This window comes from Molothrus aeneus, unplaced genomic scaffold (genome assembly GCF_037042795.1).
Source record: "Molothrus aeneus isolate 106 unplaced genomic scaffold, BPBGC_Maene_1.0 scaffold_70, whole genome shotgun sequence".
Lineage (NCBI taxonomy): Eukaryota > Metazoa > Chordata > Aves > Passeriformes > Icteridae > Molothrus > Molothrus aeneus.
Window position 1 is genome coordinate 214187 of NW_027099222.1, and position 13043 is coordinate 227229.

The 13043-nt window shown below is 53.3% G+C and overlaps 1 protein-coding gene across 1 annotated transcript in view; it reads right to left on the bottom strand.

Moving 5' to 3' along the window:
• MYBPC2 (myosin binding protein C2) overlaps window positions 1–13043 on the bottom strand; it is a 34415-nt gene that overhangs the window by 18751 nt on the left and 2621 nt on the right. The window contains exons 2-11 of the mRNA XM_066571473.1: window positions 11696–11844; window positions 10764–10881; window positions 8706–8754; window positions 7595–7654; window positions 6064–6263; window positions 5664–5796; window positions 5335–5459; window positions 4729–4834; window positions 2270–2436; window positions 1310–1475 (exon numbers count right to left, since the gene is read on the bottom strand). Coding sequence (XP_066427570.1) covers window positions 1310–1475; window positions 2270–2436; window positions 4729–4834; window positions 5335–5459; window positions 5664–5796; window positions 6064–6263; window positions 7595–7654; window positions 8706–8754; window positions 10764–10881; window positions 11696–11844 — 1273 coding nt within the window. The remainder of the gene's footprint in view (window positions 1–1309; window positions 1476–2269; window positions 2437–4728; window positions 4835–5334; window positions 5460–5663; window positions 5797–6063; window positions 6264–7594; window positions 7655–8705; window positions 8755–10763; window positions 10882–11695; window positions 11845–13043) is intronic.

A 13043-nucleotide genomic window follows, 5' to 3' on the forward strand; every position in this document is an offset into this window, starting at 1 on the left:
CAAAAAATCCACCCCAAAATGCCAAAACCCCCAAAAAAATCCACCCAGGTATCCTAAAATACAAAAAATCCCCCAAAAAACCCCACCCAAACCCCACAAAATTCAAAAAAAAACCACCCCCAAATCCCAAAATTCAAAAAAAAACCACCCCAAATCCCAAAATCCCGAAAAAATTCACCCAGGTATCCTAAAATACAAAAAATCCCCAAAAAACCCCAGCCAAAAATCCCAAAATTCCAAAAAATACCACTCAGATATCCCAAAATCCCATAAATCCCCCCCCAAAAAACCCCACCCCCAAATCCCAAAATTAAAACAAAAATCCAAATTCCCAAAACCCCAAAATCCCAAAAAAAATCCATCCAGGTATCCTAAAATACAAAAAAATCCCAATAAACTCCACCCCAAAATCCCAAAATTCCAAAAAAACCCACTCAAAAATCCCAAAATTCCAAAAAAAATCCACCCCAAAATCCCAAAATTCCCCACCCAGGTATCCCAATTTTTTGGGTTATTTTGGGGGATTTTGGGGATTTTTTGGAATTTTTTGGAGTTTTTTGAGGATTTTGTGTTCTGTGGGATTTTGGGGGGTTTGGGGATTTTTGGGCTTTTTTGGGTTTTGGGGTTTTTTTTTGGGGGGGGATCTTTTTGGTTTTTTGGGGATTTTTATTTTTGGGTGTTTTTGAGGGGTTTTGGGGTCGTTTCTTTGTGGTTTTGGGATTTTTTCTGTTTTTCTGTTTCAATTCGATTTTTTAAATTTATTTTGGGTGTAGTTTTTACTTTTTTGGGATTTTTTTCAGGTTTTCTGGGGATTTTGGGGAGATTTTTTGAGTTTTGGGGTTTTTTGGAGGATTTTGGGGTTATTTTTGGGATATTTTTTTAAGGTTTTTTGAGATTTGGGGCTTCTTTTTGGTTTCGAGATTTTGGGGTGTTTGGGGTGGTTTTGGGGGTTTTTTGGGATTTTTGGGGAATTTTTAAAGGTTATTTTTGGGATATTTTGGGGATTTTTTTTATATTTTGCGGTATTTTTGGGAATTTTTTGGGGTTATTTTTGGGATATTTTTGGGATATTTTGGGAATTTTTTAAAGTTATTTTTGGGATATTTTAGGAATTTTTGGGGTTATTTTGGGGATTTTTTTTTTATTTTTTGGGATATTTTGGGGATATTTGGGGAATTTTTGGGGGGGATATTTTTGGGATTTTTGGGGGGATTTTTTAGGATATTTTGGGAATTTTTTTGGGGGGTTATTTTTTGGGGGTCATTTTTGGGCACATTTTGGGGATATTTTGGGTTTTTTCGGGTCTCACCTGCCGGTGTGGGAGATGTGGATGCGTTTGCTGGGCCGAACCTCGACGCCGTTCTTGAACCAGCGCCCGGTGACCTTCTCGTCCGACACCTCGCACTTGAACACGGCCTGCTCGGTGGCCTGCACCGTCAGGTCCGCGATGCCCTGCAGCACCTCCAGCTGCTTCTCTGCAGGCCCAAAAAAACCCATGGAGACCCCAAAAATTCCATGGGGAACCCAAAAAATCCACGGAGGCTCCAAAAATTCCATGGGGACCCACGTATGTTCATAGGAACCCCTGTAGAACCCATGGAGAACCTCTAGGAACATCTGCAGAACTTCCTGCGGCACCTCCAGGTGCTTCTCTGCAGGCCCAAAAAAATCCATGGGGAACCCAAAAAATCCATGGGGAACCCAAAAAATCCATGGGGAACCCAAAAAAATCCACACCCGTCCGTAGGAACCCACGCCTGTCCCAGAAACCCCTGGAGAACCCCTGGAGAACATCTGGAGAACTTCCTGCAGCACTTCCAGCTGCTTCTCTGCAGGTCCAAAAAATCCATGGAGACACCAAAAATCCATGGGGACCCCGAAAAATCCATGGGGAACCCAAAAAAAAAATCCATGGGGAACCCCAAAAGTCCATGGGAACCCATGGAGGACCTCTAGAAACATCTGGAGAACTTCCTGCAGCACCTCCAGGTGCTTCTCTGCAACCCCAAAATCCAGCTGGAACCCCCAGAAAATCCATGGGAACCCACACATGTCCATGGGAACCCATGGAGAACCCATGGAGAGCATCTGGAGAACCTCCTGAGATGCCTTCAGCACCTCCAGCTGCTCCTCTGCAAGCCCAAAAAATCCACACGGACCCCCCAAAAATCCCTGGGACTTTCTGGGATCTCCAGAGCCTTCCCCGAGGTGACCCTCAAACACCTCCAGGACCTCTCAGGACCACGGGTGACCCCGGAGGAGCTCTGACCTTCCACGATGACCTCGGCCTCGGCCTCGCCGCCGTTGGTCATGATGCGGTAGCGGCCGGTGTCCTCCATGGTGGCCTCGTTGAGGATCAGGAAGTGCTTCTTGCCGTCCTTCTTGAAGCGGTACTTGAAGGTCTCCTCGCGGGTCAGCTCCACGCCGTCCTTCGTCCTGGACACCGGGGGACAAACGGCGGGTGTGGGGTGGGCGTGGGGTGGACGTGGGGTGGAGGTGGAGATGGACGTAGTGGACATGGAGATGGACATGGGGTGGGTGTGGAGATGGACGTAGTGGACATGGAGATGGACATGGGGTGGAGGTGGAGATGGACAGAGTGGACATGGAGATGGACATGGGGTGGAGGTGGAGATGGACGTAGTGGACATGGAGATGGACATGGGGTGGACATGGAGATGGACATGGGGTGGGTGTGGAGATGGACAGAGTGGACATGGAGATGGACGTGGGGTGGAGGTGGAGATGGACATAGTGGACATGGAGATGGACATGGGGTGGACATGGAGATGGACATAGTGGACATGGAGGTGGACATGGGGTGGAGGTGGAGATGGACATAGTGGACATGGAGATGGACATGGGGTGGACACGGAGATGGACATGGGGTGGACATGGAGATGGACATAGTGGACATGGAGATGGACGTGGGGTGGACGTGGAGATGGACATGGGGTGGGTGTGGAGATGGACAGAGTGGACATGGAGATGGACGTGGGGTGGAGGTGGAGATGGACCTAGTGGACATGGAGATGGACATGGGGTGGACATGGAGATGGACATAGTGGACATGGAGGTGGACATGGGGTGGAGGTGGAGATGGACATAGTGGACATGGAGATGGACATGGGGTGGACACGGAGATGGACATGGGGTGGACATGGAGATGGACATAGTGGACATGGAGATGGACGTGGCGTGGACGTGGAGATGGACATGGGGTGGGTGTGGAGATGGACAGAGTGGACATGGAGATGGACATGGGGTGGACATGGAGATGGACATAGTGGACATGGAGATGGACATGGGGTGGACGTGGAGATGGACATAGTGGACATGGAGATGGACATGGGGTGGACATGGAGATGGACATAGTGGACATGGAGGTGGACATGGGGTGGAGGTGGAGATGGACATAGTGGACATGGAGATGGACGTGGGGTGGGTGTGGAGATGGACATGGGGTGGACATGGAGATGGACGTGGGGTGGGTGTGGAGATGGACATACTGGACATGGAGATGGACGTGGGGTGGAGGTGGAGATGGACATGGGGTGGATTTGGGATGGACATGAGGTGGACACGAGGTGGATACAGGGTGAATTTGGGGTGGACACCAGGTAGGAGTGGCCATGGGATGGACATGGGGTGGACATGAAGTGGATTGGGGGTGGACATGGAGTGGACGCAGAGATGGACAGAGAGTGGACATGGGGTAGATTTGGAGTGGACACAAGGTGGGTGTGGAGATGGACATGGAGTGGACGTGGAGATGGACATGGGGTGGACATGGGGTGGACATGGAGTGGGTGTGGAGATGGACATGGGGTGGACATGGGGTGGACATGGAGATGGACGTGGGGTGGACACAAGGTGGGTGTGGAGATGGACATGGGGTGGGTGTGGAGATGGACATGGAGTGGACACGGGGTGGACATAGAGTGGGTGTGGAGATGGACATGGAGTAGACGCGGAGGTGGACAGGGGGTGGATTTGGAGTGGACACCAGGTGGACACAGGGTGGGCATGGGGTGGACATGGAGATGGACATGGGGGTGGACACAAGGTGGGTGTGGAGATGGACGTGGGGTGGATTTGGGGTGGGTGTGGAGATGGACACAGAGTGGACATGGGGTGGACACCAGGTGGACGTGGGGTGGGTTTGGGGTGGATCTGAGGTGGATTTGGGGTGGACATGGAGGTGGACATGAGGTGGACATGGGGTAGGTGTGGAGATGGACATGGGGTGGACACCAGGTGGACATGGGGTGGACATGAGAGGGACATGGAGTGGACACGGGGTGGACACAAGGTGGGCTTGGGGTGGACATGGGGTGGACGTGGAGATGGACATGGGGGTGGAGATGGACATGGGGTGGACATTGGGTGGACGTGGGGTGGATTTGGGGCAGATTTGGAGTGGATGCAGGGTGGACACAAGGTGGACATGGGGATGGACACACAGACACAGGATGGACACACGGACACAGGACAATGTGGATGGACACGGGATGGACACATGGGTGCAGGACAGAGTGGACAGACACACGGCCACAAGATGGACACAGGATGGACACGGGATGGACACACGGACACAGGACAATGTGGATGGACACTCGGACGCAGGATGGACACATGGACAGCGCGGATGGACAGACTGACGGACAGACGGACGCTGCGGGCGGGCGGACGGGCGGACGGACGGACGGACACGCGGCCGGCCCGTACCACATGACCTGGGCGCCCTCCTCGGACACCTCGGCCTCCAGCACCACGCGCTCGCCCACCACCACCTGCTGGTCCTCGGGGCCCTTCATGATGGTCACCGGCGGCTCTGCGGGGACGGACACACGGACAGGTGAGGAGGGACAGGGGGACAGACACACGGACAGGTGAGGAGGGACAGGGGGACAACACCTGCTGGTCCTCAGGGCCCTTCATGGTGGTCATCAGTGCCCCCAGGTGACCCCAGGTGCCCCCAGGACCTCCATGGGCACCTCCAAGACCTTCAAAACCCCACCCAGGTGACCCCAAATGCCTCCAGGTGCCCCCCAGGACCCTCCAAAACCCCCACAGGTGCCCTCAAACCCCCACCCAGGTACCCCCAGGTGCCCCCAGGACCCCCATGGGCACCTCCAAGACCTTCAAACCCCCACCCAGGTGACCCCAAGTCCCCTCCAGGTCCCCCAGGTCCCCTCCAGGTTCCCCCAGGTGCCCCCAGGACCTCCATGGACATCTCCAACCCTCCCCACAGGTCCCCCCAAAACCCCCCCAGGTGCCCTCAAATCACCCCCCAGGTGCTCCAGGTGCCCCCAGGTGCCCCCAGGTGCCCACCTTTGACGAAGACCTCGGTGAAGCACTTCTCGTCATTGACCCGGCACTCGTAGGCGGCGTCATCGGCCAGGGAGCACTTGTTGATGGTGAGGATGCGCTTCAGACCCACGTTCTCAAAGACGTACCTGGGCAGGGAACACACCTGGGCACACCTGTGCCCACCTGGACACACCTGGGGGCACACCTGGGCACACCTGGGGGTTCCTGGGGACACCTGTGCCCACCTGGGGGTTCCTGGGGACACCTGTGCAATCGCTGGGCATACCTGTGCCCACCTGGACACACCTGGGGACACACCTGGGCACACCTGGGCCCACCTGGGCACTCACTTGTTGCTGGGCTTGATGAGCTGCCCGTTCTTGTACCACTTGAGGGGCAGGTCGGGGTTGCTGAGCTCCACCATCAGCCGGATCTTGTTGCCCTTGTCCACCTGGTAGGCGGGGTCCAGCTTCCGGATGAAGGCTGGGGATGGACAGGTGAGCTCAGGTGACCCCAAAAAAAATCACCTGAGAACGCAAAAAAACCACCCAGGAACCCCAAAATTCCACCCAAATCCACTGAATTTCCCAAAACCTCCCCAAGAATCCTACGGCACCCTGAAGATGATCATGGAACCATCAGGGCTTCGACTGCCAGGTGAAGGTTGGGGGTGGACAGGTGAGCTCAGGTGACCCCAAAAATTCCACCTGGGAACCCCAAAATTCCCAAACCCTCCCCAAATTTCCCCACCTTCGCTCTTCTTGGGCTCCACCTTGATCTTCTTGAGGCGCTTGAGCATGCCGCGCAGGTCGGTGATGCCGTACTGGAAGGCGATGCGCTCGTACTCGCTCTTCTTGGTGACGCCCTTGAGCAGCTCCCAGATCTCGGGTGGGATCGTGTCCTCCTCGTCGTCCTTCTTCTTCTTCTTCACCTCCTCGGCCTGCTCCTCCCTGAGGGTGGCACGGGCATCGTGGTCACCGTGGTCATCACGGGCATTGTCATTGTCGTCATCGTGGGCATGGGCATCATGGGCATCATGGGCATCATGGTCATGGTCATCATCATTGGAATGAGCATGGGCACAGTCATCATGGTCATCAGCATAAGCATGGTCATCATGGTCATGGTCAGCATCATCATCATCATCGTCATGATCATGGTCAGCATCATCATCATGGTCATGGTCGTGGTCATCTTGGTCATGGTGGTCATGGTCAGCATGCTTGGCTTTGTCATGGTCATCATGGCCATCATCATGAGAATGGGCATGGTCATCATGGTCATTGTCAGCATCAGCATCATTGTCATGGTCATTGTCATGGTCATGGTCATGGTCATCATGATCATGGTGGCCATGGTCAGCATCCTCGGCTTTGTCATGGTGGTCATGGTCATGGTTATGGTCATAATCATGGGCATGGCCATGGCCATGGTCAGTATCATCAGCTTCATCATGGTCATGGTCATCATCATCGGAATGAGCACGGGCACGGTCATCATGGTCATCGGCATGGGCATGGTCATCATGGTCATGGTCATCATCATGGGCATGGTCATCATGGTCATCATGGGCATGGTCATCATGGTCATGGTCATCATCATGGGCATGGTCATCATGGGCATGGTCATCGTGGTCATCATCGTCGTGGTCATGGTCAGCATCATCATCATGGGCATGGTCATCATTGACATTGTCATGGTCATCATCATCATCGTCATCGACATTGTCATCATTGACATTCTCAACCTCAGCATCATCATCTTCATCCTCATCATCCCAAAGTTGTCCTCATCCCAACCCTGCCCTCATCTTCACCCTCCTCTTCATTCCATCCCCATCATCATCCTCATCCTCATCATCTTCATCCCAAGGTTCTCCTTGTCCGAACCCCATCCTCCTCCTCATCATCCTCATCCTCATCATCTTCATCCCAAGGTTCTCCTTGTCCGAACCCCATCCTCCTCCTCATCATCCTCATCCTCATCATCTTCATCCCAAGGTTCTCCTTGTCCGAACCCCATCCTCCTCCTCATCATCCTCATCCTCATCATCTTCATCCCAAAGTTCTCCTTGTCCGAACCCCATCCTCCTCCTCATCATTTCATCCCCATCCTCATCCCCATCCCACCCCCATTGTCATCTTCAACCCATCCTCCTCCTCCTCCTGTCCTTCCTCTTCCTCCTCCTCCTCCTCCTCCTCCTCCTCCTCCTCTTCTTCCTCCTCCTCCTCCTCCTCCTCCTCCTCCTCTTCCTCCTCCTCCTCCTCCTCCTCCTCCCCACCTCTTTTTCAGCAGCCCGCTGAAGTCGAGCTCTCCGGCCATCTCATCCTTGGTGTCGTTCCTGGGGGGACACCGGGAATTTGGGGGCATTTGGGGGATTTTGGGGGGATTTTGGGGGATTTTGAGGGTTTTTGGGGATTTTGGGGGATTTTGAGGGGATTTTGGGGGGATTTGGGGGATTTTGGGGGGAATTGGGAATTTGGGGGGATTTTGAGGGGATTTTTGGGGGATTTGGGGGATTTTCGGGGGATTTGGGGGATTTTGGGGGATTCTGGGGGAAACTTGGGAGATTTTGGGGGGTTGGGAAAATTTGGGGGATTTTAAGGGAAATTTGGGGGTTTTGGGGGGTTTTTGAGGGGATTTTGGGGGGATTTGGGGGGATTTTGGGGGGATTTGGGGGATTTGGGAATTTGGGGGGATTCTGGGGGGATTTGGGGGGATTCTGGGGGGATTTTGGGGGGATTTGTGGGGGGGTGGTTGGGGGGATTTTGGGATCCCCAAGGGGGTCTTGGGGTCCAGGAGGGTCCCTGGGGAGGATTTGGTGGGGGATTTTCAGGATTTTGGGGGTCCTGGGAGGTTTTTTGGGGTCACGGGGGGATTTTTGGGGGTCTCAGGAGGGATTTTGGGGTCCTGGGGGGAATTTTTGCTTTCCTGGGAACCTTTTGGGGTCCTGGGGGGAGATCTTGGGGTCCTGGAGGGTCCCCAGGAGGAGATTTTTGGAGGGATTTTTGGGGGAGATTTTGGCTGGGGTTTTGGGGTCCCGGGTGGGGATTTTGGGGGTCCTGGTTGCATTTTTGGGGGGTCCCGGGGGGATTTTGGGGGTTTTTGGCTTCCCAGGTGTGGTTTTGGGGTCAAGGGGACATTTTTGGGGTCCTGGGGGAATTTTGGGGGGTCCCAGGGAGTTGTTTTGGGGGGGTCCCGGGTGGGGATTTTGGGGGGATCTCAGGAGCTTTTGGGGGTCCAGGGTGGATTTTTGGGGTCCCAGGTGGGGATTTTGGGGGTCCTGGTTGCATTTTTGGGGTCCCGGGGTAGTTTTTTGGGTTCCCGTGTGGGGTTTTTGGTTTCCTGGGAAGTTTTTGGGGTCCCGGGGGAGTTTTGGGGTCCCCACTCACGTCCTCTTGAAGGCCTGCAGCACATTGTCCGAGCCCGAGGGGCGGCCGGCTGGGGAGGGAGGGCACTGAGACCCCAAAATGTCCCCAAAATCCCAAAATGTCCCCAAAAATGTCCCCCCAAATCCCAAAATGTCCCCAAAAATGTCCCCAAATATTCCCAATGTCCCCAAATCCCCCAAATGTCCTCAAATGTCTCCGATCCCCCAAATTCCCCAAATCCCCCCAAATGTCCCCAAATGTCCCCAAATGTCCCCAAATGTCCCCAAATGTCCCCAGTGTTGTTTTTGAGGGTAATTTTGGGGTTTTTTTGTACTTTTGGGGTAGTTTTGGGGTGGGTTTTGGGGTAGTTTTAGGGTGGGTTTTGGGTTAATTTTGGGGGGTTTTGGGGTTAATTTTGGGGTTTTGGGGGGATTTTTGGGGTGGTTTTGGCCATTTTTGAGGTTTTTGGGGGTGGTTTTGGGGTTAATTTTGGGGTATTTTTGGGGTTAATTTGGGGGTTTTGGGGGGGATTTTTGGGGTGGCTTTGGGGCATTTTTGGGGTTTTTGGGGGTATTTTGGGGTTAATTTTGGGCTATTTTTGGGGTTGATTTCAGGGTTTTGGGGGGGTTTTTTGGGGTGGTTTTGGGGCATTTTTGGGCTTAATTTGGGAGGGGGTTGGGGGGTTAATTTTGGGGTTTAATTTTGGGGATTTTGGGGGGATTTTTTGGGGTGGGTTTGGAGTTAATTTTGGGGTATTTAGGACATTAATTTTTAGGGTATTTTTGGCATGGTTTTTGGTGTTAATTTTGGGGGATTTTAGGGTATTTTGGGGGGATTTTTAGGGTATTTTTGGGGTGGTTTTGGGGTATTTTTGGGGTACCCACCATCCACACCAATGTTGAAGGAACAGCGGGTGCCCGGGGGGGGGGGTTGGGTAATTTTGGGATATTTTTGGGGTGTTTTTAGGATTAATTTTGGGATATTTTTGGGGTGTTTTTAGGGTTAATTTTGGGGTATTTTTGGGGTGTTTTTAGGGTTAATTTTGGGATATTTTTGGGGTGTTTTTAGGGTTAATTTTGAGGTAATTTTGGGGTGTTTTTAGGGTTAATTTTGGGATATTTTTGGGGTGTTTTTAGGGTTAATTTTGGGGTGGTTTTGGGATTGTTTTAGGGCAGTTTTGGGGGTGTTTTTGGGTGATTTTGGGGCTGATTTTGAGGATATTTTTGGGGTACTTTTGGGGTGCTCACCCTCCATGTTGATGTTGAAGGATCAGCAGGTGCCGGCGGGTTTTGGGTTAATTGTGGGCTAATTTTGGGTTAATTTTTAGGGTATTTTTGGGGTGGTTTTAGGGTATTTTGGGGGTATTTTTTGGGTAATTTGGGGGCATCTTTAGGGTATTTTTGGGGTGGTTTTGGGGTGTATTTGAGGCTGTTTTTGGGGTATTTCTTTTGGTAATTTGGGGGCATTTTTAGGGTATTTTTGGGGTGGTTTTGGGGTGTTTCTGAGGCTGGTTTTGGGGTATTTTTTGGGTGTTTTGGGGAGGTTTTTGGGGTGGTTTTTGGTGTTAATTTTGGGGTGGTTTTAGGGTATTTTGGGGGGATTTTTAGGGTATTTTTGGGGTGGTTTTGGGGTGTTTTTGAGGCTGGTTTTGGGGTATTTTTGGGCAGTTTTTAGGGTATTTTTGGGATGCTTTTGGGATATTTTGCGGGTATTTTTGGGGTCCTCACCCTCCACATCGATGTTGAAGGAGCTGCGGGTGCCCAGGGGAGTTTTGGGGTGATTTTGGGGATATTTTGGGGGTATTTTTTGGGTTTATTTTGGGGTATTTTAGGGCAGTTTTTGGGGTAATTTCAGGGTATTTTTGGGGTGGTTTTGGGGGTATTTTTTGAGGTATTTTTATTGTGACTTTGGGGTATTTTGTGGTGACTTTGGGGTTGTGTTGGGGGTGATTTTAGGGTATTTTGGGAGGTGTTTTTGAGGCTGGTTTTGGGGTATTCTTTGGCAGTTTCTGGGGTGATTTTGAGGATGATTTTTTGGGATGGTTTTTGGGTTAATTTGGGGTATTTTTGGGGTCCTCACCCTCCACATCGATATTGAAGGAGCAGCTGTCCTTCTTGTCCTTGGCCGTGACCTCGCAGCGATAATCGCCCCTGTCCCCGGGGACCACCTTGGAGATGGCCAGCTCGAAGGTGTACACCTGGACAGACAGACAGACGGACAGACAGACAGGTGAGACATCCCTGGAGAGGGACAGCTCGAAGGTGTACACCTGGACAGACAGACAGACGGACAGGTGAGACATCCCTGGAGAGGGACAGCTCGAAGGTGTACACCTGGACAGACAGACAGACAGACAGACAGGTGAGACAGACAGGTGAGACATCCCTGGAGAGGGACAGCTCGAAGGTGTACACCTGGACAGACAGACAGACGGACAGACAGACAGGTGAGACATCCCTGGAGAGGGACAGCTCGAAGGTGTACACCTGGACAGACGGACAGACGGACAGGTGAGACATCCCTGGAGAGGGACAGCTCGAAGGTGTGCACCTGGACAGACGGACAGACAGACAGGTGGGACAGCACGGGGGACAGGGGACAGCTCAAAAGTCCCTCCCCAGTCCCCTCCCAGTTTGTCCCAATTCCCTCCCAGTCCCTCCCAGTGCTTCCCAGTTTATCCCAGTCCCATCCCAGTATATCCCAGTCCATTCCAGTCCCCTCCCAGTTTACCCCAGTTCCTCCCAGTGCTCCCAGTTCCTTCCCAGTCCCTCCCAATCCCCTCCCAGTACATCCCAGTATATTCCAGTCCATTCCAGTCCCTCCCAGTTCCTTTCCAATCCCCCCTAGTCCCATCCCAGTCCCTCCCAGTCCCTCCCAGTTTGTCCCAATCCCCTCCCAGTCCCTCCCACTCCCATCCCAGTTCCTCCCAGTATATCCCAGTCTATCCCAATCCCCTCCCAGTTTGTCCCAGTTTGTCCCAGTTTGTCCCAGTTTGTCCCAGTTTGTCCCACCTTGGTCTCCTTCTCGCAGCTCTCCTTGAACTGGAACCGGGCCCCGCTCTTGGCTCCCAGTTCGAGCCATTTGCCCTTGAACCACTTGATACTGGGTTTAACTGGGAGCTGCGAGCCGTCCACGCGGGCCACGGCCACCACGTCCCCCCCTGGGGACCCCAAGAACTCACTCGGGAACCCCCAAAAACCCCAAAATCTCCCCAAAAAACCTCCCCAAAACCCCCCAAAAAAACTCCCCAAAACCCCCCTCAAAAAAAACCCCAAAATCCCCCAGAAAAACTCCCCAAAAACCCCCTAAAAAAAACCCCCAAAATACCCCCAAAAAAACCCCAAAACCCCCCTCAAAAAACCCCAAAATCTACCCCAAAAAACTCCCCAAAACCCCCCTCAAAAAAACCCCAAAATCCCCCAGAAAAACTCCCCAAAAACCCCCTAAAAAAAAAACCCCAAAATCCCCCCCAAAAACTCCCCAAAACCCCCCTCAAAAAACCCAAAATCTCCCCCAAATCCCCTCAGGACCCCCCAAATCCCCATCAACGCCCCCAAAATCCCTTCAACCTTCCCCAAGACCACCCCAAACTCCCCAAAATCCCCTCAGGACCCCCCAAACCCCCCCCCAGATCACCCCAGGACCCCCCCAAACCGCCTGGCACCCCCCAAAATCCCCCAAACCGCCGGAAAAATCCCCCAAATTCTCCCCCAAACCCCCCCTGGACCCCCCAAATTTCACCCCCAAATCCCCCAAACCCTCCACAAAACCTCCCCAGGACCCTCCAAATTCACCCCAAATCCCCCAAATCTCCTCAGGACCCCCCAGATCCTCCCCAAATCCCCCCAGGGCTCCCCAAATCCTCCCAAACCCCTCAGAATCAGCCAAGGACCCCCCCAAAATCCCCCCCAAGACCCCCCAAATCCTCCCCAAATCCCCTCAATCCTCCCATGACCCCTCCCAAAACGCCCCCAAAATCCCCCCCAAACCTCCCCCAAGACCACCCCAAACGCCCCCAAATCCCTCCAGGACCCCCCAAATCCCCCCCAGGACCCCCAAAATCCCTGAACCACCCCCAAAAACGCCAACCCCCCCCCAGGACCCCCCAAATCCTCCCCAGGACCCCCCAAATCCCCCCAAATCCCCCCAAATCCCCCAAAATCCCCCCAAACCTGCTCAGGACCCCCCAAATCCCCCCCAGCACCCCGCAGACCCCCCCCCAGGACCCCCCAAATTCCCCCAAAAATCCTCCAAAACATCCCCAGGACCCCCCCAAATCCCCCCAAACCCTCCCAGGAACCCCCAAACCCCCCAAAACACCCCCAGGACACCCCAAATCCCCCCAAATCCCCCCAAATC